This window comes from Apteryx rowi, unplaced genomic scaffold (genome assembly GCF_003343035.1).
Source record: "Apteryx rowi isolate R43461 unplaced genomic scaffold, aptRow1 scaffold_30, whole genome shotgun sequence".
In the NCBI taxonomy this organism is placed as follows: domain Eukaryota; kingdom Metazoa; phylum Chordata; class Aves; order Apterygiformes; family Apterygidae; genus Apteryx; species Apteryx rowi.
Window position 1 is genome coordinate 1,110,242 of NW_020449419.1, and position 26,332 is coordinate 1,136,573.

The 26,332-nt window shown below is 38.6% G+C and overlaps 1 protein-coding gene across 2 annotated transcripts in view; it reads left to right on the top strand.

Moving 5' to 3' along the window:
• The window catches only part of RHOBTB1 (Rho related BTB domain containing 1), a 49,933-nt gene extending 24,983 nt beyond the window's left edge, over positions 1-24,950 (top strand). For both annotated transcript variants that reach the window (XM_026069973.1, XM_026069974.1), the window contains exons 2-10: positions 228-429; positions 796-899; positions 14,362-14,547; positions 16,314-17,281; positions 17,701-17,819; positions 20,289-20,439; positions 22,025-22,113; positions 23,616-23,721; positions 24,253-24,950. In XM_026069973.1, the coding sequence (XP_025925758.1) occupies positions 238-429; positions 796-899; positions 14,362-14,547; positions 16,314-17,281; positions 17,701-17,819; positions 20,289-20,439; positions 22,025-22,113; positions 23,616-23,721; positions 24,253-24,422 (2,085 nt within the window). In that variant the 5' untranslated portion in view covers positions 228-237 and the 3' untranslated portion in view covers positions 24,423-24,950. The remainder of the gene's footprint in view (positions 1-227; positions 430-795; positions 900-14,361; positions 14,548-16,313; positions 17,282-17,700; positions 17,820-20,288; positions 20,440-22,024; positions 22,114-23,615; positions 23,722-24,252) is intronic.
• Positions 24,951-26,332: the final 1,382 nt, after the last annotated feature.

Below are 26,332 nucleotides of genomic sequence, written 5' to 3' on the forward strand. Positions count from 1 at the left end.
AGTGAAAACAACAGCATAAGCTTATTGCGGTCAAAATAGTCCAGCATTTCCATAACTGTGTGGTATTTAAAGGAACAGCTAGTTTCCTTTGGTACAGTTTACTACAAGCTTTGCCTTTAGACTTTGTCCTCTTTAGACATTGCTGAAGAAGTGAAAGTAGAAGGCTGTGGTTCTAAATAGCATAGTTCATACAGTAATAGAAAACAAGTGTAACTGTCTTGTTACAGTTTTTGATAAATGGACACTGACATGGACTACGAAAGACCCAACGTTGAAACTATCAAGTGTGTGGTGGTCGGAGATAATGCAGTGGGGAAGACTCGTCTAATTTGTGCAAGAGCGTGTAATACAACCTTGACTCAGTATCAGCTGCTGGCAACTCACGTTCCAACTGTCTGGGCCATTGATCAGTACCGTGTCTGCCAAGAGGTAAGGACTGCAGGTCTACAAAATACGGAGCGCATGCTGTGGGGTTGTACTATTATTTATTGGCAAGCTCCTTCTTTGTCAGAATGCAGCAGTGACCTCAGAATATTGTATACGAGGGCTCTGTTGCAGCCGTTGCCTGACGTGGAAGGGAGCCAGCATCTCCCCAGGTCTCTCATTCCAAAGTAATTGTTTACCAAAAGATATTAGAAGATGCATATTCTACACAGGTTCTGTAAAATGCAGCACTTACTTAAAACTACATGCGATAGGCTCTTTTGGTGTAGTATGCTTTAGATCTTACAAGGGGAATTAGAAATGTGCTTGTCTGATGGAGAGAAAGAGAAGGTAATGTGTGTTCTGTTTTAGGTCCTTGAACGCTCACGAGATGTTGTGGATGAAGTGAGTGTTTCTCTCAGACTGTGGGATACGTTTGGGGACCACCACAAAGACAGACGTTTTGCTTACGGAAGGTAAATTGATCCAAACTACGTTTTAAATAACACCAGTAGTAAAATTTTAGAGCAGAAAAAATCGCAAATCTTCATTTTGAAAAACAAGGACTTAAAAACAATCAAGGGTATTCATATTCCTCCCTACTGCAAAGAGGATTATTCTGCTGCAAGGATTAAAAAGATATAAATATTTAAAAAGCAGCATAGTTTTACTATGCTACATTTACTTGAACAATGTGCTCAGCTCTGTCAACAAATGTTGTCCCATTTCAAATTTTAAAGAACATTTCCAAAAATCAGATGGTGGTTTTACGAAACTGAAAATCAGCATTCCCTGCCTGTATAAACAATATATGATATAATTGCCTATTTAATGCTGAACTAACAAGCAGCAGTGATGGGAAACATCACTCCTATGTGATGGAATATTTATTTTATTAAAACCTGCAATGTTGGATGGGTAGCTAACCTCTTGAGAGCAGAGCCCATTGCCTTAAAGGTGAGGATCTTCTGTATTTTCATAATTAAAACTAAGGAATAGAAAGGGTTCTCTTCTACAGATATCAAGGTGTTAGTGAATGGATTAACCTTGGAAATGGCAAAAAATAAAAATGAAGTCTAGATTTTTCCAGCATGTATAATATAACTTCAGCATAGTTTCAACAAGGACTGAAGCCAGTGACAGTGCTTGCATTTTGTATAATGGTAATTAGATCTGGCCTTGTCTCAGTGCAGACAGCAGAGCAGCTAACAGACATTTGAATACGTTTATAATGAGAACAGACTGCCTGTACTTGGTGAATATTGAGATGAAGATGGATTTTATAGGTTATTTCATAACTGACATTTGAGCAAGGTCTCAGCCCTTTCACCCTCTTGAACTTCCTTTTTCCATGTCCTATCTGTCTTACCCCAGGTGATCATGCTTCCATAGACAAATTTATTTTTCCAGCTGGGAATGTCCTTTGTAGTGTCCCTGCTCCAGCTTTGAATTCTGTGTTGCTAAAATGTACTAGTTTAGTGTTTTCCTGCTCTCTGTGCCACCTGATGAAATGAGTGACTTCAAGGGATGTGAGTCTTTTCTATTCTCTGTCCCTCAGAGTCATTGGAAAGGTTCTGTTGGTTGAAGCCATCAATTAAGTTTTCACATTGTAAAACTCTGTACAGCAGTTTGTATAACTCCTCCATTATGTTCAGCACTGTGTTAGTGGTGTGCTTTCACAGAGTCTCGTGAATTTACTTGAACTTTCAGGTAACAGGAAAGATGCCCTGAGTGGCTAAGTGGTTTTGTAGTTGATCAGAAGGCACCCTTTCAGCTGAACATTTAAGTACACATGTACATGTTCTTGCATCCGGAGCTAAAGTAGCAGCACATCCAGGCTACACAATCTGTGCAGTTTGGCAATAAGCTTCATGTGTGAGAAAAGTTATTGACTTTAAGGTAACATTGACCTTAATATTCAGTACTACTCAAGTATGTGAATAGATATTGTTTAACATTTAGCAGCATACAGATCCTACTTTGATAAATATGGATGTAACTTAACATTTCCTGTAACTATTCCTCTTTGCTGTGGCCTCATGGTACTCTGTAACAGATACTGTGTCACTGAGAAGATTACTAGAGATTAGGAGAACAAAATCAGACATGTTCTGTACTCTGATCCAACATTTACTGACAGGATGGAAGAGGGGAAAAACAACATACTTAGCTTCTAATCCTGCAAACACCAAGGAGGACACGAATAACTTGAGTTATTGAGCAGAACTGAACCCACATAGAATCAGGTTTGCTAAACCCTGGTCAGCTTAAAAAGGCTGTTCTAGAAACCTACTGTCTTGTTAGTGTTTTTTTCTGCAAAGTTTGTTAATGCAGGAAGTAACTGGAAACTGCTATACTCTGAAGAAACTATTTTATGAATAGAATTTCAGTTGCAAAATTGTAATCACTGATTACAATTTGTAATTGTAATCACTGATTAGGTACTTCATTTTTCTGAAAGATATTAAAATTTATTTATTATTTCTTTAAAATAAACTGTTTAGCATTTTGTCTATTTTAGCAATTTTAAAAGTAAGAGGTGTCTGATATTGCAGGTGGATTTAATGAACAAGCACATTCATAGAAATTGATTTCAAATCACCACTATACATTGAACTACAGTCTTCTCATAGTTAAGTCAAATCTTGCAATACAGTGAAAATGTAGTTTATGCCAAACTGCTCAAGGCTAAACCTACAGGTATCCAGTGTTTTCTGATTGTCTGCCTGAAAGGTCATTTAATGAGATATTCCTTCAATTACCTTCAAAATTGCTTTATGCAAAGTAGCCTGCATGTGCCCCTTGTGCAGGGGGAGGTTTATTTCAGTCAAACGCTCAGCCAAGACCTCTAATTGTCCTAACCGTGGCATGACAAGAAACAGCAGGTCATTAAATCACCCGCTGCTCTTTGGAAAAGATTGTTCCATACAGTTTTGCAAAATATTACTTAAATAGATTATGCTATAGATGACAGGGAGAACAGTTAGTAGGACTTGCTGCAAAGACAAATGCTTCTTTATTCTTTATTTTTCACAAATAGAAGCATGAAAGGAGATGGACAAAAGGAGTGGCATGCCGTTATATATTTTTTTTCCATTATCTTTTTTTTTTTTTGCCATTATCTTTTTTTTTGTGCAGGGTGGGGAGAAACATTGGAATTCTATTGAGAATAGAATAGTTAATGCTTATACAGTCATCTTTTAAAATGGGAGTGTGAACAGTGAGATCCAAATTGCATTTTACTGTGTAGTGTTGAGTTTAATAATCACAGTCCTACAGGAGCTTTGGGAAACAGGACCCTGACAGATTAAGGGAGGGAGAAAGGGAGGTGGTTGGACAGACTTGTGGAAATATTTGCTTGCAGAATTTTCTAGCATGACAATTTTTTTCTTAGCTAGAACGTGTACTTTAGCTTTGGAGGTATCCAATTCAGTTCAGCTTTGGTACTATGTGAGGGCAAATATTCATCTGTTGATATTGTCCCACAGGGTTTGATTTGGTGCAAAATCACTCCAAAGTGTTTTAAGATGACAATATCTGTGTTATGATTAGTGCATCGGTTTCCAGCTCCTAGTCACCTCTTCGCCTAATAACAATCTAGTTTCAGTGCTATTGCATTCTTTAAGCCTGCAAATTAGGTGGGAACTTTCTATTAAGCTCAAGTTGCTATTATGTGCCAGTGTCCCTGGGGTGCACAAAATTGCTTATGTAAAGATATCAAAATATCTTCATTTACATTTTTTTCAGTGTGGTAGGATTCACTATCCTCTATTCTTCTGTCCAATTTGGTTTTGAATGAGAGTGTCAACATGTCATTGTGTTCAAACTAATTCCAGAAGCAAAATGGGAAAAGAATTGGCTTGCGTTTTTTCTTTTTTTCCTTTTTCTCATCTTCTTTTTTTTAGGTAAACATGTTTGACTAAAATTTGATCAATATCCTACAGAGTTATTTGATATATGCAGCTCTAGTGTGTGTACACATGAGCACAAATCTGCAAAGAGTTAATTCAGTCCCAGTCAAATATTTATTCTCAATACTATGTGGTTTGTCAGCTAATTCAGCCAGGATGATTTATTTACTTGTAACTTAAATATGAGCTGTAGACCAAACAAAATCTGTTCATATGGCATGGACAGAAAACAGCTTTTTCCTTATGACTTACAAATGCGAATAAGCTTTGCTGTGAGACTGCTGACAGAGCCTCTTAAAATATGTTTACAGGATTGCCTCTGTTGTGAATGGATTTCATAAGCCTTGTGGGTATTGTACATACACAGAGGAACACATGCATTCCTCTTTTTCTATGTGATTACAATTCCCTTAACCAGTTACTTCAGTGTAATCGAATTTGTGGAAATATACCTTCTGAATGCTGCTCAGATGAGTCCCTGAGAATAGGGCTTTATCACTGATATTGGAAGACTTCTGCTCATCTGTTTAGGATTGTTTTGATTTCTGATTATTTTTCTTAAAGGACAGTGGTGATAATATTTCTTTAAAAACAAAAAGCAAATAGCTTTGATGTAAATGGTATTTACATTCCACAAATTTAGTGAGATTAGGGTTAGGTGAATGTCTTCACAGAGTTACTCTGTTTGCCTTCAGTTAGATCAGTGCACTCTGTCACTTACTGTCTGTCCCTAAACTAAGAATGAGCTAGCAGCTCCTCTCCTTTCCTCAAAGCAATACTGAGGTTTCAGAAGTGCTTTGAATGAAAGCCTGTACTTTTCCTGCAGACCCACTTTCCTTGTTTTTATATTTCTGTAACTCTTCATCTTCCATATACCTTATGAGCCATTTACTGGCATGGGTTGGGGGGAGCATCAGGTACGTCTTCATAGCAGTAGCACTTAACAGACACAAGGTAGTCTTTTGCTTGGTTGAGAAAGGGCCAGCTAGTGGGGAATCCAGTTTTCAGATATGTCTCTTCACCTTGCCTGCTTCCTTTTGCTATGTTTTGCTGCCACGAGAAAATGATACGTACTATCTTCAAATTGTGTTCAAAACCAAAATTGGTGACTCTTTCCATCTACTTTACAGTGATTTGTAGGCTATTCAGGTTCTTCATCAAGAAATCCTGGAGAACTTCTGTAAAGAACATTTTTGATAATTGATAAGAAATATTTTCTGAGTTTGACTCAGGTCAGCCTCAAGAAAGACTACAGAATAAGCAGAGAGATTCACAGAAATATAGCATCCTCAATGAATTTTTTCCTGTTATGGTGTGTGTATGCACATTTATCTTCTTTTAATATTTACATTAACATTGGAGGCTTTTTCACTCAGTCAATGGGAAAGTATGCACCTTATATTCTTAAACCACTCAAATTAACCTACTACTTGTCTTTTCTGCATCCCACCGTGGTTCCATATCTTGTTGTAAGTAGAAAGTGGTTGCTTTGGAATCATTGTTAGGAATCCTTCCTTCCTTAAAGTTATGTGCTAAATGAATGTTAGTAGGCTCTGAGGATCAACTTGACATATATGTAGTGTATCTAGAGTAGCAAGAAACCTGCAGTGCTCAAAGCCTTCCTTGATTGGAATGAAAAAGTATATATCAAAAGTTACTTGCTATATTGCATAATTTTCTATTTTTCCTTGCTCTCATAAGTCACTGGTGGGGAGGGGGGACCAAAATCTTTTGGAAATGCTAAACCTGGGAGTTGACCTTCCATAGGAATCTTCATCATAGTGAATTATTTCTTTGTGGATAGGCACTAGGTAGATTTTTTTGAGCTGCTTTCTATTCCCCCAGCTCTCGGAATCTGTCTGGATTTCTTCATGTGTATGTCAGAATAGGGGAAACTGTTCTGCACAAAACGGACATAACTGCTTTAAAGTGAGTTCACTTATCAATAACTTTTTGACACCAACTTACCAGGTGAAATTTCTTGACAACAGTTTTTTTTTTTTTTTTAAAGTAACAAATAATAGGCTGGTTTTGGTGATAGTGCAAGAAAGGCAAAAGAACATGAAAGTCCTCATTTTCTCCCCAGAATGCATCTAGCTTCTATTAATATTCTGTTTTCATGTCTTCCCCGACTTCAGAAGTCACTCTCACATTGGATGCAAAGCTGACCCCATCATTCTTCCTTCTTGTCTAGATTTCTTTCCTCTCTCTTTGTCTTGTCCCTGGCTTCCTATCTGTGTATTGCTTTGGCACTTATGGGGAATCATGCTTTTACTGAAATTTAGGGCCTAACTTTGGATCTTCTTTTTTGTTTTCCATCCTCACATCTATCCTCTACCTTAAGATATTTTTTTTCTTTTAAATACTGTTGCTTCAAATGATGTTTTATGTAAATCTCTTATCTCCTTTAAACTCAGTATCTTTTTATGATGGAACATTAGTTCCTGGTATTTTTTAGAGGATGGGTGTGGGAGAGAAGAAAGGATTCATCTGTTCTATTATTCTTCTCCAGTATCTTTGATTAAAGTTGCTCGATTCTGTTTAGAGAGATAGCATACAGTTATTCTCAGCTGTAAGCTGCCTACTTACAATGACAGGAAACAGACTTGAAAAGCTCATTTTTCCCTGTTTGTGATTTGTCCATTATTTTGTGAGGGTTTTTTTATTATTTTACCTTTTTCTGGAGCTGGCAGTCTGCTGAGATATATCTTACAAAAACATTCTTAGAGAAATCCTTATCAGTTGTTTTCATGATATTGTGAGTTTTGGTGTTTGCCTTGGTTGATCAGAGATATTCCAGTTTTTCCTGTGCCTTCTCTTGCTGGCTATCGTTTTGTTTTCATCTTTCTCCTTTGATTTGGTGTTTGGGCTTTGTGTCCTACCTTTCTACAAACACTGACTTTTTGCGTGTGATGTGCAGAATATTTCAGTGTCTACCAGCCTCAAATACCTATCTCTAGAATTGTATTTGTCATAGAATTTTTGTTCCTACGTAAGGAATGCAGCAGTCAAGGTCTCTGCTCCTGTGGGGGGGAGAACAGATGTATTAGCATGACATTGTGGATATGAATAGTGCAAACATACCTGATTCCAAAGAGAGTTTAACTGAATGTAGGCTGGTCCAGAATCATGCTGGGGTAGCTCACAGGCAGCTTATTTCAGCTGCAAAGTTCTATTTAGCTCTAAAATGGTATTTTTCATATGTAAATGCTGAACCAGAGTTATGGATAAATTTACTTCTTATAAAATGAACCAAATTCCAAGATTGTGTCAGCAGTCCTTTAAGTTAAAAATAAAATTGTTTTCCCCATGTTATATTGTTTGCCATTCTTTTTAGTCCTATTGCTGGTTAGGCATTTGTACGGTAAGAGCTCTTACAGGTTTCTGCAATGGAAGATGAAGTATTTTAATCATTCTTTGTGATACCAAAACATTTTTTTTGTCATTCTCTGTACATGCTCCCATGGGTACTTCAAAGGAAACAGAAGAGATTTTAAAATGCTTACATTTAAGAATGATGTATTGTTTGTAAGGAATATATGGGAAAATTCTTTCCACTTTGAAGAACAGCCTTGAAATATGCAGTTTTCTTAAAGGTAGCTTTATCTTCTTTTTATTGCTGTTGTTTCCTACTAACAGTGAAGTTGCAAAAATTTTGGAAATAGATCTGCGTGCTACTCACCACAAAATCTGAATATATTTCAGGGCATTTTGAGTTTCGCACATTACACCAGTACTTAAGAAGCTTCACTGCTGTCGGTAAAGTATAGAACTAATTGATTCTCCTGCTCACATCCAGGGCACTGCATGGTCTTGCCCTGCCTTACCTGGATACCTTCAGTTCCTCCCATGCCAGGCACCCCCTGCATTTTAGTTTTCCTGATCTCTCATCTGTTATGAGTGTGTGCACATAAGTCCTGTGTATTCAGGTCATTTTGTTATGCTCACCAGTCACTTACGAATTTCTTCTCATTTCATGTGATGGCTGCAACCGCATTTACTAAAAACTGAGTCCACTTAAAACATGTTATCAGCCTTGCTTATAGCTATCTGCACAAGTTGTTGGTTTTTTTGGTTTTTTGTTTTTCTCCAGCTCTGTGAGATGCATGCATGGAAAATGTTGTATAATTGAGTGAACATCTCTCTTCAAAATGTACACGGATTGGTGTGGATACATAGCAAGTTTTTGTTCTGCTATAAATGAGATTCTGGTTTTAATTCTTAGATGGTCTTTTATTGCCTGAGCCTACTGTGTTCGGGAGCTTCATAGAGCTGGTATATGCACTCAGGCTGCGCTACACTATTGTTCCTTTCGGATGGTTGAAGACCTGTGCAGGTGAACCCTAGAGACGGTTCTTGTCAAATTCTGTCTCAAATAGGATAAGTTCAGCTGTGTGCAGCTCTGAGGAACCCCACAGGAAAATTATGGGAAGTGTGGGGAAAAAAAATTGAGGGCAGAAGAAACAAAGGGAAAATACCTTTTTATTGATAAACACCTATCTCAGAATTAGCTGTTCTGATAAAATCCAGGTAGTCTAACAGTTTGGATGAACCTGTAGCAAATTGTTTGCTCTATGAAGTGCTAAGAATAGACTATCTTATTTCAACCCTGCTTCTTCTTAGAGAAAGCTGAAATCTAGAAATAGGAAAAAAATAAAGACTCTAATAGGAGAAATTTCCTGATTTTTTTTTTCCCCCTCTTTCCCCCCTGTCTATTCTTAAAGTTTGATTTAAATAAACATGTGCAACAGATTCGTAGTCAACCAAAATACAGTTTGTCTACCCTTAAACTCATGCTGTAGGATTTGACTCCTGGGTCTTGTTTAAGCTCTCTAAAAATAAAATATGTACTTTTCACTTGTCCTCTGGAAAGACGAGAAGAGAGCATGGCTATAGAGTTCAGTCTTCCTCCTTTCCCTCCCTCCCACTCTCTGCATTGATTTCCAGACCAGAGACATCTCCTCTTTCAGTTCGGTGTTCTCACAGCTTTATTCTCTTCCCCTCTGTGAACATAACAGTATTATTCCTTGACTATATGGCAAGTGTTACCCTGTACACATGATGAGCGATTCTTTCATGCAGCAGTTTTTCCCATTATCTTGTAGATTATGAAGCAGAGGGAACACTCCTTCCTCGGTAACGTGGTGTGTACGTTTCAGAAGGCAGCCTCTTTCTTTAACGAGACAAACCCACRTTAGGTTATCTGCAGCTGTCACTAAAGTTTATAACTCTAGATTCAGACTGTGAGACAGTCAACTGGTAAACACAGTTGCCATAGAAGATATGAGATGTCATTTAATATTGCTGTTCCCTTGAATGTCTGTCTAAAATGAGTATATAAGGGAAGATGAATGCATGTTGGAGAGTCATTTGCAGCTCAGATCTTTATTGGAAGAGGGATCAGCAATATGGTGTATGGGTATATCTCTAATGCAGCTTATTACACCAGGTCTGAAACGCATATAGCATGGAAGCAAATGAGTCTTTTAAAATCTCAGCCCCAAACCAGTGGAGGGCTCTGTTTCAATAAATGGCTCTGTTTAGAAAGTATTAATTTCCTTGCTGCTTGTGACAGCTCCCTGAGAAAGCCATGTCACAGAGTTGGTAATACTGCCCCCCCTCGGGAGTTTGTGACTGTAGTGATTGCACAGTAGCTTCCAAGTGGTTACCTGTAGTGTGAGTACTGCTGGAGCCCAAGTTCACGTTGTCTCAGCTCTGTCTGTGCAACATTGCGTGTTCTTCTGCAGCAACTTGGACTGTGCTCTGTACATCTGATACAGTTCACAGCTTGCACGCTAGAGGCTCACAGGATGGCAACACACCATGTGCTGATCCCTGCCAGAGATTCGGTTCTTTGGAGGGTTTCTTTTCAATTCTGAAGTCTAAAAAGTGGTGGTAGTTCCCATCAGAAGTTTTGCTTATCCAGATTTGGGCATGTATCACTGAATGCATTAAGGTAATACCTATGTTTGTAGACGTCTTGTATCTCAGAATGTTTGTGACACATGTTCTTTGCCTACAGAAGCCTCCTATGGGTTGTCCATAACTGTGTTGAGTCCAAGCTGGGCTGATTTCAGACATGCATGTTTGCATTAATGCATGCATTAAAAACTATTTCTGCAACTCCACGGAGAGCATTTGAAATGCTCTTATGCTGGACTTGAGTTACCTGGTGACACAGTTAAAGTAAATAAATGAATAAATAAAATCCAGTGGCTTCCCATCACCTAAGCAGTGCAAAAACAGGAAATAGAGCTCAGGCTGAATAGACCTTTCTGTGCCCAAAACACTAATACTAAGCACTGTCAGAAGTCTGGGAGAAAAGGTGGATCTTGCAATTTATTGGGAATATTTAAAACAAAGAGAACTGGAGGAAGGAGGGTTGGGGGTGAGGGACACTTTAATCTGTAGCTCAAGTGCAGGGTCCTGGTCAGTCAGCCAGGAGGTGACAAACATGTAAGTGGTAGCTGCTTTCTGCCTGAAACTGAGAGAATCTGTTCCCGTTTTCCACCTGCCACATCCTACACGGCTACATTGTGTTCTGCCCTGTTTAGAGCCCCAATGAGTAGAAAGAAACCTGTTTTTGTGCATTGATGATGCAGAGCTTTCCACTGTGTGTAGTGATAGTTGGTCACACACAGGAGCAAGTCAGAAATTACGAGTTTTGTAATACTTAAGTATGTTCAGATGTTCGAAAGCATGGAGTAGATGATTCATTGTTTCTTCTGGTAAGCCTATGAAAAGCAGAAGCAAGAATAAACCTCTAACACATTTCCAACTTGTACTACTGAATCTACAAGACACTGTGGTGAATATCCAAGCTACTGTTTATATTTGCTGAGCTTTTGCTAATATTTATATTTGCTTCATGTGGTATTTCAATATTGAGTATCAGTATGTGTAGTAAGTGTAATTGTGGGCTTTTACTAGTATTTGACAAAGGTGTGTGGACAGGATGTCTTGCCTGTTGCCCACCTTAACTGAATGCTACTCCARGAAGAAAATGCTGGAGAAGAAGTTGTAAAGCAGTCTTCAGTATTCAAGTCTATAGAAATGTTTCTGTGAATCACTCCTGAATTTTACTGGGAAATGGTTATGAAATATGTTTTCAAAAAAAGCAGCTTGTTTTTGTTAATATACTGCTGCAGAGGGAAAGAAGAAAGCAGAAGTTAAATTGATTCATCCTTTCTCATTGTCCAAGTAACTAAAACACATAAAAATGACACTAAATTAGATTTTTTAAATCCTCTCCTTTTACATTCCCTGGGCATATAAAAATAACATTGGTGATTTTTTTTTTTATGTTTGAGAGATATTAATGCATTATTTTAACCTGGCAGGTTCTGGCTTTTAAGAACAAAAGTCAAACAAACTTTGTATTTGGGGGTTGGTAAGTTGTAAATGTGCCTTTGACATTAAAAGGAAATGCATGTATTTAATTAAAGTTTACAAAGTACTGTTCTTCCCAAATGTTGATGGTCCTCTGTGGACAGTTAATCTTCCTCACAATTTACTGTCTCCAGTTTGTACTAGCAGTGCAAATCATGCTTATGACTTAAATGAAACAAACCCAGCTCTGATACTGGTTCCAGGTGTGAACTCTGTAGCTACCCAGTGATTTCCCATTCACCCTGTTTATAATACAGAACAATTTATTTCTCCTTGTCCAGTACAGATCTCTGAGGATCTTTGTTTATAGGGGAATCCAGGTTTTAACACAGGATAAATAATATGCAAATTACATATTTTATTCCTCTTAATTCTGTTTTTCCCTTCATTTGGAAGACAGTAAGATGGAAATTTTCTGTTAGTGCAATGCCACACATGTTATGAATTATAGGTAAAGAAACCAGCCTCCCCACAGCTGTTTTATGGTCACAGTGATGGTCAAATGTGATGAGCTGCTCAAGAACCACATGCAGCTCGGTAGCGTAAGCCGACATGAGACTCTTAGCAAGGGCTGTGCCGCACTCCTGGCCGCAGGGCCGCCTTGCAGCAGCTCGGGCTGGGCCTAGGCAGGCCGAGGAAACAAGTCAGCGCGGCCTCATCGCTGGAGCCCAGGTGTGGGGCCAGCCCAGCGGCTCCAGCAATAGAGCCATGGGGAAGCCGTTGTCGTCTCCTGCCTGCAAACTCCCGCTGGAGCTCCGTTTCCTTTTGGTTTTCTGAGAGATGTAATGTCTCCTGGTTTGTGGAGTCAGGAGGGTTGGATACTCGTGACTGCAATTACTCCCCTGGCTTAAGTATTAATTTCTGAAGGGCACAGGACAGTCCGTCTCTCTAAGATGCTTAGTTAGAGGTAGGGCCTGCCAGACAGCCAACATTTGCCTTTCTGGCAGTTCTGAGGATCTTGAATTAAAGAACAATTGTCCTGATTAGAGTACAAGGAACTCAGATTTTCCATCATAGCTCTACATTGATTTCTCCTTTCTGGGAGCTAAGCAAATGTCACCGCGGTCTAGATTTTACTCTCACGCGACCTTGAGTAAAGAAGGTTTGAATTTAAAGAATGCCTGCCTCAGGTATATATCAGACCAGTGCTTTGGCTACTTAACCTCTCCATTTAGCAGGTAACTTTTTCCGATTTAAAAAGGCTTTGTCTCTAGATATGATGGATGTGTTGCAGTTTATGTAAGCTACAAACTTGGAGCAGGAGCATTTCTCTTGCATTAAGTTCAGGCTCACAGCAATACCTGTATTGCATGTAGCTATCTTTAGAAACAGTCTTGCTTAGATGGATCTGTGTCCTCAGTGAAGTGTAGAAAGCAGCAGTACAGAGGAGATATTTCATTATTTAAAAGGCAAATGTTAAGATTCACTGCTCTTGCTCTATTCGTTACCCAAACTGCAGACACAATACATTTGTGCTAAGTTAAAGAGTAATAGAAGTGAGATGGACATGGTATTTCTGAACTTATTCTGATGACAATTCTGTAGGAATAGCTTGCCCCCAAAACGTCCCTTCCCCTCAAGTTTTCTTAAGTTTCAATTCAACTTTGCTTTTTTCCATGAGAGAGGTATGTTGTTGAGGTTGTTTTTACAAGTCTAATTTTTCCAGCATTCATTGGAAGAACTCAAGAGCTTGAAAACTCCTTTGTAATATTCCATCCTACTTTATAAACAGTGAAATTGGCCCAAGTTAGGAATGCCTGAGGCAAATACTGAAGCATTTCTCTGCCCTAGGGTGCTAGCTTTGACGGAGTTAGGTGGTGGTTTGGTAGCTGTACTGCCAACCTTAATCCCCATACTTATACTTTGCAAAGCAGTTCTATTTGGCAAAGTACTTTTTATTTTCTTAAAACCTTTAAAAAGCTTGCAAATACTGTCATACTTACCGTGATTATAAGTGACTGTCCTATGCTACACTTCACTGCCCTTATTTTTATTATGATGTTTATTTTGGCTTATATTGTAAAAGTGGTCACTGCTGTAAATTCTGCAGTAATTTGCCATTTAAACAAGTTAGTTATTAGAGACGTTGGCAGCATTGCTGTGCAACGTACATTGCGCAGGAGACTGCCTTAGTATCTGAAAGGGTGCACTAAAGGTATTTCTCCATTACAAGTTCAGAAGTTTTCTGTGTCTGCCTGTGTGGCTGAAGTTTTGCGTAGTTTGTTCTAATTCCCAAGTGCCAATGATCCTCGAATTGGAATTTAGGTGTCCAGTCAGCAGAATTATTTTGTGAACAGTAACAGCCTCTGGATAACTGTGGAGTAAAAGTGAAGAATGGCAAGCCCTGACTCTTTTCCTAGTGATCTGTTTATACACATAGAGATCATCCTTCGGCAAGGAGACCATTCTTCGGTGGTGCTCCCTAGGTATGTGGCTTTGTGCTCCCATGCTTTCATGGTGAAACGTGTAGCTTCTATCAAACCTTTGCACGAATAACGTGTTCTGACATGTGGGTTTCAGTGCATTTTTCAAAGCATAAAGTGGAATAGTTTCAAGGTGGAGTGATGAAAATAGGTGAAGCTGCAGTGGAAAGCGTGGCTGTTGGTTTTTAATTTTTATCTTCGTGTTACCTTTCTAGGTCTGATGTAGTTGTTCTGTGCTTTTCAATTGCTAATCCTAATTCCCTGAATCATGTGAAAACAATGTGGTATCAAGAAATCAAGCACTTCTGTCCTCGTACCCCTGTCATTCTGGTGGGCTGCCAACTAGATCTCCGTTACGCTGATCTTGAAGCTGTTAACAGAGCCAGACGGCCTTTGGCAAGGTAAAGTTTAAACAAAAATAGGAATTAAAAATTTTCACCTTGTTAATCATGTACAGTACTTTTCAAAGAGAAATGATACTGCCTGGTATCCTATTTTATAAAATGAGAATATTTGTGCTTTCTTCCTTTTCATTTTGTTGTCTGTTTGTGGTTAGTTCTTTAATACATGCAGTTTCTTACTGTATATTTTGAATGATGTTTTTGCACACTGGAGGTCTGAAGTTGATTGGATGCTAGGACACAAGTATAATATATAAATAATAATAATTACTAGACATTTGCATATGTGTTTTTCTCTATCAGAACATGTGTATCATGTCTTACCATGTCACTACTGCCAGGTACTGTTTTAGACTGACAGATTCTACTATGGCTTTTTTTTTTTTTTTTAATTCTCAATTGAGTTTTCTTTTGTAAACATAATCCTACATCATAACAGAAAGTCAAGTGGTTGTAAATTAAATTTTTAAGGTTCTGAGGTTAAAAGAAAGACGTTCCAGTTTATTCTGGAAAATTTTTGTTTTCCCCAGATTCAGAAGACTAACATTCACGCATTTGGGCAAAACCGTTCTGTAGTTACCTGCTTACTTCTAGCTTCTTTCTTTTATGTAAATTTGTACATTGAATGAGGCCAGATTCATAGGAATAATATCCATGATCTTGTAATTAAAAACTTTACTGTAACACATATCCATAAAGGAGTTTAATTAATATTTCGTAGGCTCTTAGAAAAGTTTGCATTGCCTTGCTTTCAAATTCTTGACTTTGCAATATATTTTCATAGGTTTGTTAATTTATTAAACAGATTTCTTCTTTGTGTGGGTGGGGTGGATTTTCTGGTTGATTCTTTAAAAGGAAATGGGTTTTTTAAAACTCGGAAATGTTCAGATCTCACCATTCGTAACGTTTGAACTCCGCATGTCTAGTGCAGACTTCTGCCACCTGAAACGATTGTTAGCTGGCAACAAAAGCAAGCTGCTGTTGGGAGCGTGTTAAGTCTGGGCCAGCTTGCGTCTGCCCAATACGGTCCGCTCACCGAACGCACTGTTGGGGTCATGCCTTCTGGCGAGACGGACTTTTGTCTGGAAGCTGGATCCCAGCCCAGATTTTTTTCTGGCTTTTCTACCCCACATCCTGTGCTAGAGCTGCTCTGGAAGTTCACAAGTTCCCACATAATGCTTCTGCAGCCAAGATGGGCCCGTCTCCAAGTGGTTTTCAGTTACAGTTTTAGTCATAGGCTGCTATTATTTTCTTTAAAAAGCATAAGCTTAAAAATATTTCTCATTTCATATTTAGCTATATTTGTGGCATTTCTCTGGTATGAGAGTGCCCACTTGAGTTTAAAGGGTGGATACAAACAAAGATACTGATACAGTATCTCAGTAAAAAGGAATTTTAGGAGATTTTTTTAATAATGAGAGTTCTCAAGCATCCTATCAACTTTGCTTACTGTCAGTTTCCCTTTCACAGGGAGAAGGTTTGCTCATTTTGTGGAAATGATTTCTACCTATCTTTAGTAACATAGTTACATTACAAAGACACCGCCAAGCTTAAACAATTACAACTATATACTATTCTAAAACCCCCTGGTTATAGGGGTTGTAGATATCCAGAGGGCTCTTTGAGCTTAATTTTGTATTTCATATTCATTTGAATGATGTTTATCTCAGGAATTGGTGCTGAAATGTTTTGTTGAATTCTGTGCTTTTTGGAGTAACTTTGACGATCATTGTGTGTAAGGGGGTTTGTTTTTTATTTAACCCTAGGCCTATAAAAAGAGGAGATATTTTGCCACCAGAAAGAGGCAGAGAGGTTGCCAAGGAGCTTGGGATACCGTATTATGAAACCAGTGTATTTGACCAGTTTGGAATTAAAGATGTTTTTGACAATGCAATTAGAGCTGCCCTGATCTCCAGAAGACATCTGCAATTCTGGAAATCGCATTTGAAGAAGGTCCAAAAACCTCTACTTCAAGCTCCATTCCTACCTCCAAAAGCACCTCCTCCCGTTATCAAAATTCCGGAGTGTCCCGTACCGAGCATGAACGAAGCTGGATATTTACTGGAGAGCCCACTGTGTGCAGACGTTATGTTTGTTCTCCAGGAGCAGAACTACATTTTTGCTCACAAGATTTACCTAGCTACCTCCTCCTCCAAGTTTTATGACCTTTTTTTAATGGAATGTGAGGAAAGTCCAGACTTGGATGAAGCAAAGTGTAATAAAGAAAGTACAAATAGGGATGCTCTGACATGTCATCTTGAGACAAATGATGACAGTGATGAGATATCCTTAAAATCTGCTGATGTCAAGCTTCCAACACCAGAAAGTGCTGACTCTCTAAACATGCTAGAACGTGAAGCTGGTGAAACTAATTCTGCAGCAAGATCGCTTTCATCCTGGGGTAAAGGGTTTGTTAGTGTGCATAAGGAAATGCAAGTGAACCCTGTCTCAAATAGGACGTGTCTTGTAACTGTGGTAAGAATGGATTCATCTGTGCAGGCTGGACCTTTTAAAACTGTTTTGCAGTTTTTATACACGGGGCAACTGGATGAAAATGAAAAAGATCTCACAAGATTAGCTCAGATTGCTGAAATCTTGGAAGTATTTGATTTGCGAATGATGGTGGAAAATATTATGAATAAAGAAGCCTTCATGAATCAAGAGATTACTAAAGCATTTCATGTCAGAAAAGCTAATCGGATAAAAGAGTGCCTTTGCAAAGGGACATTTTCGGGTGAGTAAATATACACTTTTACTGGAAAATTCCTAATTATCCTTTTATTCACGTTACTGTCTCTTCATGAACTTGAAAAACTGTTCTTACACTGTGCTTACACTCTTCTGAGAGGAGAGATAAACCCAAACTTTTTCAAGCTAGGAGTCTAGAGTTTAATTTCTCAAAACCTATACAGAAGCTTTTAAATAAGTGATCTAATTTTCCAAAGTGTTGAAAATCCAGTATCTCCCTTTTAAGTGGGCCTTTTAAGTTTGCTTTTCATTTACCAATGTAAAACCCTAGAGTTATCTGTGGGGGAAAAAAAAGTGAAACAAGTCCTTGCTTAAGAAAGTGCAAGTGAAAAGTACATTCTTGAGACACAGTTTCACTTTATACCTAGATTTGCAGCCATGCTTGTTTCTTTGTTTTCATGGCAGATGTGACATTTAAATTGGATGATGGAATCATAAATGCCCACAAGCCACTACTGATCTGTAGCTGTGAATGGATGTCTGCTATGTTTGGAGGATCATTTATTGAAAGCTCGAACAGCGAGGTATTTGTTCATTTTTGTCCATTTTGCTCATAATGTCTGATGGATTTGGGGAGACAGAGACATCGTTCTGTAGCTATTTGAAGGTTTGCAATAACTCCTGGAATGTTTTTTTATTCTTCCCTTGAAGACCTGGGATACTTTTCTTCTTAGGGCACTAAATTTAGGATGCCTAGGAGGATAGTGTATTTTCTGCAAGGCATGAGAGGTCTTGCTTCCAATGACAGAGCAGGGTTTTAAAAACTGAAATCCTTCAAAAAATTAAATAACTGAAAAACTGAGGTTGTGAATTTCTTTAAAATAAGTTTAAAGTTGTGTGAATATATACTGTACAATCAGAACCATTACAATGAGAATGTTTGGGGCAGGGGGAGTGGATGAAAGTATTACAGGGGGGGGAAAAAAAAGCTAAAGAACATGGAGTGTTAGACTAGAAAATGGAGCTGGCTTTCCAGTACACGAGTAGAAAACCAAGCACAGATTCTCAAGTGCATCAGTTTGTCCCCTTGCGTAAGGCAGGTATAAGGCACAGTGTAAAGATCTCAGTGCTTTGAGTTAAGAGTTTGCAGCAGAAGCTTTGTATTTTCAGGTGTCTTCAGAATCTCTTTTTCAAATTCTAAACATTCTGCTGTTAGTATTTTTTTCCTATATCTTACCCATATCCAGAGTTTGCTTTTTTGCTTTGATTTTCTTGTTCCTTTTGGTAGTAATGGGTCTTACTCATATGAAGAGCTCAGTTTTTTGTATTTAATATTCTGGAAGATTGTTTTCTACTTAAATTTTTCCTGTTTTTTCTAATACAGCTGTAAACATAATTCCTTCCCCAGAGGCATGTTCAGCAAGTGGTTCATTAAAAATACATAGTTTGATTGTAGTAAGCAACATTTGGCAATGAAGAATATACATTCATTTTCTGCCAGCCTTTTTTTTGATGATAAACTTAACAGTCTTAGCTCATTTTTGCAATTTAAAATATCTAGCTGCCATTTTCTAGAGTTTAAAACATTCAGTAATGAATTTAGAAGTTTAAAAATTCAGGCAGAAATGAATTTAATGTGTTTCCTTGGACTGACCATCAACTTTTTACTTACTACTATTTCTTTATGTGGGACACAACATTTTGTAAACTTATTTACTGAATACTTACAGTTCCCTCCATTAACAAAAATATATTAATAATTAATTTTACAACTAGCCCTTCTTACTTGGAGAACTGAGCTGTTTCCCACAGTGTCTGATATGCATTAGAGGTTTGTGCTTTAGCACTATGAGATCTGGGTTTGAATTGCAATTATCCAGGCAGAGCTGAAAGAAAAATTCACAACCTCCCCAAGCTAACTACCAACTACATGAGAACGACAATTAGCCCCCTTCTAGCTGGAGATACCTGCTGACTGCTCCCAGGCAGTCAGATTAATTTGCATGTTCATATAATTCCTCTTCATAATTTTGTGAGTGGTTTTCTTTGTTTTTGTTTTGTTTTGTTTTTGCTGTGCCAATTTCCTTACTGCAAGTTCTTCAAAATACCACAGCGCAATTCTTCAGTGCCAGCAACTCTTGAGTTATAAGGGTGTACGTTAGGAACCGCTGAGTACTGGGAACAGCTAGCTTGGGTACTGGAAGCCAACTTTCCTGCCGCAAGCTAGAGCGCCACAAGAACCAATTTTACCCTGTTCCTCGGAGGAGAGTGTGATCACCTGTGCAAACGGTAGCTGAGATGCTGTGGTGATAGGTTAGAATGAGCTTTTTAATTCTCCTCCTTCTTCTTCTACCTTCCCTGCAGTGAAATGGAGTTAGGTTTGTGCTGGTGAGAAATAAGATAACCTTTGTCCCAAAGTCTTGGTAGTTTCATTACACAGTGGTTATAGTAATTACATGTGTGTGGCAGAAAAAGTGAGGTGTGAGATTTACATTTTCTTTGCGTCATTTCTTCAGTTCTCAGTCCCATCCCAGCCATCGTTGACTTGGGCAATTTTTTTTATTTTTAAATAGAGTGAAGCTGGTTTTTAGTTATCCTTTGGTTTCTGTTATTCTCAAAATCCCCAGAATATCCCTCAACAGGAGCAGATAACTTGCATTCCTCAAGACTTCTACTGAGGGCTGGACTCAAACCAAGGGTGGTTTGGCATGGGAAATGCTCAGTGGCTTTTACATGTCCCACAAAGCTGTCCGTTTGCAGGCTAGAAAGTGTTGAACAGATTCACTGCTGGGTGTAAGTCCATTTACATTAACTTGGTAGAGTTGCCTGTTTCAGCAAAGGATCTGACTCTGGAAGTTATCTCTTGGCAGCTTCTTGAATTTGAAAATTTGAATGGGAATTCTTTTTTTTTTTTTTTTTGAGAAATGTCTTCATTTCTAAAATAACTTGGTGAGAAAAAGAGAAAGTCCAGCAAAGTGGCAGAAGTGAAATATGAGCACTATATGAGAAATGCTCAATTACTACAGACTTTTTCTTTTTAATATCTTTTCCAGGTAGTTCTTCCCAACATAAACATGACTTCCATGCAAGCAGTTTTGGATTACCTGTATACCAAACAATTGTCCTCCAGTCAGGAACTGGACACGCTTGAGTTAATTGCATTGGCAAATAGGTTTTGCCTTCCTCACCTGGTTGCACTAGCAGGTAAGGATTTGTGGCCTTATCCAATGCATGTCTTCTGCAATGGCTGAAACATGTCTTAATGGTCTTGAGCATAGGGTTTTTTACATGTCAAGGAAAATAAATGTTTTCCTTCTGCAAGGCAAATTGTAATACAAGTTGATATTTTCACTTGAAAAAATGTATTTGCTTTTCTCTTGCCTTTCTTAGTCTTGGGCTAAACCAGCTCAGCACATTGAAGTGTTCTGTGCTTTAAAAACAGAAAGAATACATCTTCTCTTTAGCATTGTCTGTGGTTTGTAATGTCCATTCTGTTACTAATTTACCTCAAAACAGGATGGATCCCAGGCTTTCCATTATATAATGAATGAAGTGATCCATTATACATTTCTGTTCAGAGAGAGTAATTGAGCCAATTCAAAACTGATCTGATTTTCTGTTTGTAGAAATGTTGTGTGGATCTCTGTTCACTGCCCAGACAAGAATTGGTATATACATGGGGATTCGACCCTCATCTCAGGAAGAAAAATTGTTTTGAGGAGATGGCCAAGGCCAAAACACAGTTGACACAGAGACACAGACAAAGCAAAGTTGCACATAATCATGGGACAAAATTCAGGCAAATTTTAATCACATAGCAAATCCTAGCTCTCCTTCAGTAGTGCATCAGGACTATGTAGCTTATCTTCACTGGTTCTGGCAGACCAAGTCTTTTATTGCCTGATTTTATAACCATGTTTTGGGAGCCTTATATGATTGTTCTTTTCAGTAGCTGCAGCATAAACATACATTTACTATTACGAATATTTCACTTCATTTATTTTTGATGAAATATTTTTGAATCCAAAGGCTACTGCCAACAGGTGGACCCAGCAGGATCAAGTCAGCTGGCAACTTTTCCCAGCAACCACTCCAACCCCTAAGATGTTTATACTTCTAGGAAGGGGTTAAGGAAACTCTTGAACATGCAGGAAGTGACTTTTGTGGGGAGCTGATCAGAGCCTTCATCAGGGATTCCTAGGAACAACTGAGCTGAAAGGGCCTGAAGCAAACTTTTCTATTTCAGTGTCATACGCATACTCGTTAATAAATCCCCAACACAGTGGCAAGTGCACTGTTGCCTAAAAACTTGTCTATTGATTTTGTATTATCCAAAGGAGACAAGTGGTCCATATCTGTAATTTGTAGTGAATATTACAGCCATCCATTCTGCCAGAAAGAGACTGGTGGTTGCCAGACTTTGTCCTTCTGTGAGTGGTTATTAATTGCAGGCTTGCTTTCTCTAAGACAGAGATAGGAATTGTGTGTAAATTGTCCGGAATGAGGCAAGGGAGCAGAGCCTCATCTCAGCTGTTCCAGCTCCATTGGAGTAAGACAGTTTGTGCCAGTGATGGAGAATCTCGAACCATAACTATAAAGGCCAGAATTTGACTTCCTCTGCTTTCCCCCAATCTGAAGTTGCTCAGACTATCTGGGTGAATCTGCACCAGAGGGAGGGAGAACGTAGCTTCTTTGGTGCCTTGTTCATTGAATGCATATTACTGGTAGATGGTCTGACCTTGACATGTGACTATTTCCCATGCGAGTGATTAGTTTTCTCCTCTAACAGAACAGCACGCAGTACAAGAGCTAACAAAAGCCTCCATGAGCGGCATTGCAATAGATGGAGAAGTATTATCCTATTTGGAATTGGCCCAGGTCAGTGTGGACTGTTTTTTAAAGATATTCTGGCCATCTGCATTTTTTTTTCAGTGCTTTAATGGTTTTGAGCATTGCATCTAAGTGGCTTGAAGTCTTCTGTTCTGACAGTGACTGACAATAAAACCTAGTTGTTTTATCTTCTTTTGCAAAGGAGATTCACCTTGTCTACATTAGGTGAAAGATAAAAACCTCTGTCTAAAGAAGCTAGGGGAGAGGGGTTGTCTTTCAACTACGTATTTTAATTTGTCTTGATTGTGGCTCTTCCAAGCTCTAAATTCTCATGGCTATGTTTTAAAATGAAATATAATGTAAGAAACCTTTTCAGCTTTGTAATGGTAACTGATTCTTGGGTTCTTCTCCATTAAATTCTTGTAGATATTCTTAGACCTGTATTGCAAGGGCAAAATTTTTGATATTCTTAGACTTAGAGCCAGTCCTCTGATAGTTAGAGCGAGTGTAAATCCTACTACTTTATGATCAAAGACATTGTCTCAAACATCTGCTGGAGTCCCAGAAACCATGAAAAGAGGGAGCTCACAGTTAAACTGCACATCTCTCTTTTTTTTTTTCCCCCCCCCAAAAGGAGTGCTACAGCAGTCTCCCAAGTACAGCAGTACAAGACAAAATATTTTATAAATTGAATTATTCTTGATTTCACACTAATGAAGAAGCTGGCTCCAGCTTGTCTTGAAGTCTAGAGTTTAAGCAACACTGAAATACAGCACAAGTGGCCACCATGCAAGATTTCCTTCAGCTACTTTCAAGTGCCTCTCTGTGCAATACCTATAATGCTGTTATAAAAGCAGGACTGAACCTCTTCCAAGAAAAGGCAGCTCGTTTTACTTAATTTTGAATTTATAAAGGGTTTTTTCTTTGGTTGGAGACAGAAGTAACATGTTCAAATTCTGTTAGGATATCCTCTGTGTTCTGTACGTACTACAGAATGACATGTTTATAACCTGAGAAGATCACAGCAGACAATCAGAATGCCAAAACAGATACACGTGCTCTACAAATCTGACTTACATTATAGCTGTGTTTCCTTACGACCATCAGAAACTTGCAGAAGGTCTTGTATTGAGCTTTCAGCAATACTTTAATTCTGTCAGTGAGCGTAGTCTTCCAGAGAGGTACTTCAGAGTAGGGTTTGTAGTAACTGAGAGGGTGTATAACCACTACAAACATATCAGAAAATTCAGGTCCCACCCGCCTCAGGTTCAGGTCTTGTGTGGGACTGAATGCAGTTTGCCAGATGCTGTGCACACTAGGCACCTATTCTTGAGCCTTTTGGGCCACTGGATGCGCTGACAGACTTGTGCAAAAAGGAGACTAACAAGGTCTAGGGCATCCAGAGGCCACTTCTGAGCTTCAGAAGCTCCTCTGTGTGCTTGGGAGAACACTGCCAGACAGAATCCCTTAGGGACCGCTCTAGCTTTAAATTGGGGCTGCAAAATGGGTAACTTCAGGAAATGGAATAAGCTACTTGTTTTTCTTTGCAGTTCCACAATGCTAACCAGCTGGCAGCTTGGTGCTTGCACTACATCTGCACCAATTACAACAGCGTTTGCTCCAAATTCCGCAAGGAAATCAAAGCTAAATCTTCAGGTATGGGCAACTTTGCTCCCCAGTTTTTGTAAGATTTCCACTTCTTTCTCCCCAGCCAGTTCATTGAGCACGAACACCAAGATGAGCTCAGGCTGCTGCGTGACTGAACCTCTGCTCTTCCTGTCCTGTGTAGCATTCTTCCAATCTGTAAAGAAAAGCCCAAGTCATTAGCCTGATTCCTGGGCAAGCATTATGTTCTCTACCTGTTTCAGTGATGATAAAAGCAACAGAGCTGTTTTCAGGCTCTGTACTGAAAAACACACTCTGTCAAGGGCTTGCTTTTTGTATCCTTCTGTGGTGGCCTGAGGCTTCTTGGATACTGCTGCTTTCAAAGTCTTTCCGCTGCTTGAGTAAGGTGGAGCAGGAAACCGGAGGAATCCCCGAGAAGCGAACTGAGCCAGGGACAGGATAAATGATTAGCTGTGGTGGAGAAAGATCTTGCATAGCTTTCTGTAGACAATCAAGATAGTTCTGGGATTTGTGTATCTTACTGGTTTGTTTGGGGGCTTTTGCTTGTTTCTTTTTAATCAGATAATCAAGAATACTTCGAGAGGCATCGCTGGCCACCTGTGTGGTACTTAAAGGAAGAAGATCACTACCAGCGAGTTAAAAAAGAAAGAGAAAAGGAAGACATTGCACTGAATAAACACCATTCGAAGCGGAAGTGGTGCTTCTGGAATTCCTCTGCTGTAGTTGCCTGAGCAAAGCAAACAGGTGGAAATCTGTAGCCAGCCTCAGAAATTAGTCTTATTGTTAGAAATAAGATGTAGTTCAGGTTTTCAGGCACTTAGTTCCACATGTGTGCATTTATTATTGCTATGGTCAAAAGCACAAGCTCGCTTAAAGTGAGCCTGGAACAGCTCCTTGAAGTCATATGTGTATATTTTTGGCTAGTAAGCAGATAAATGTCTACCATTATTACATTTCTTTTTATACAAAAAAAATCTAGCATTAATGTTTCAAACTCCAGTTGGGAAATATTTTTATACTGTCTGGTGTATTTTGTTTAAATAAAATTCTGGATTTCATTTTATTTTACAGACCACAAAATAACCATGTAGCAGCTTTGTAATTAGATTTTAACTATTTTTCCTATGCGAGTACGATGAAATAGAGAATCCTCAGTCACAAGAGACCACCCTTTAGAATATCCCATAAAAAGTCATCTTAGGAAAAAATCTAGTTGCCTAGTATAAGTTTTTTTTTTTTTTAACTAAGTACTGTGAACTCATAATAGAATTAGATGGTTATTTCTCCTTTCTAAAGTAAAGGGTAATAATAAGATCCAATAACTGCAAGATATAGAGTGCTTGATCTTTGTTCACCTGGATAATAGGCAATATAATTACCTGTTCAACTGCAGGCAAATGTATTTCTAATATTTGCCATCTAAGTGCAAATAATTACGACTATGCGGGCCATGTGAAATCTAGTGATTCTAAGTATTCAGAGGTCTTAAATGTCTAGATTAAAGAGGATAATTCTAAAATCATTTAGAAGGGCTTATTAATTTATATCCTTATACAGGTATGGACCTGAATATAAAAAGCAGTTACACTGCCTGTATTTGAATTACTGCATGGCAGTTACCTTGTTCTGTTGGGATCTTAACCATGCAGCCGTTCCTCATGCAGAATTCCTTTGTGCTTCAGTGGAAGCAAATGAAAGGGCTGCAATATCAGGTAGGAGCTATTTAGTGTTGTAGCTTTTTGTAAATGGAGAAGGATCTTCACATACCAGATCCCTTCAGTTTGATCCAAATTGTTTTGTAGCTTCTCCCAGATAGAATTCAAAATGTTAGATTATGTTTAAGCGGATTGTGTATTCGCTCTGGAAGATATTCCCAGCTGGGGCGAACTGTGGGGGGTAAAGGAAGAGTTCTGCATAAGTGGTGCAAGAAAAAAAAGCCTCCAGTGTTTTCCAGTATTGTGTGTGTTTATGACTTTTTATCAACCATTGCTCTAATGTTGCAGTGTTACAATAGAATACATAAGGATGAGAGAGTTTTTAAAAGACCAAAAAGGAAATAAATATACTGTAGAACATACACATGCAATCCTGTACAGTGTCTCAGGCACAATTCTTTAACAAAAGGTAGTGTTGTGTATTAGGTTTGTTAATACTGTTTTGTGCTGGCAGCTCAGCACACCAATGTGAACAGCAGTTTGTTTGTGTTTGCTTTCTCTCCTGTATTCAAAGGCAAGGCAGTACAGTCAAACCCCAGTACTGTAGGTCAGGCACAGGTCCCTGTAAGGCTGAAAGCCATATAAACCTCTACATATTTGAGTTCTGAACAGAGCTAATTCTTGGCAGGTGCTACCACAGGGTGGTAGAAGTTGCCCAGCATGGGAAGAGAAATGCTGCTCTACAGCTTTCTGTAAGGAAAGCTAGTGGAAGATTCCTTCCTCTATAAGACTCATCACCACATGGTGATAAAGAAGGGCTATAAACAATGGTTGCAAATACAGTCTCCTTAATTCTGGGTCAGTGATAATGCAAATTGTGGAGGGGAAGAAAGAATGAGAGAAGGCATGTCAAGACTAAGATGGAATTAATATCTGTTGTCATAAAACGTTTAACAGTCACATTTTAAATAAGTATTGCTACTAGG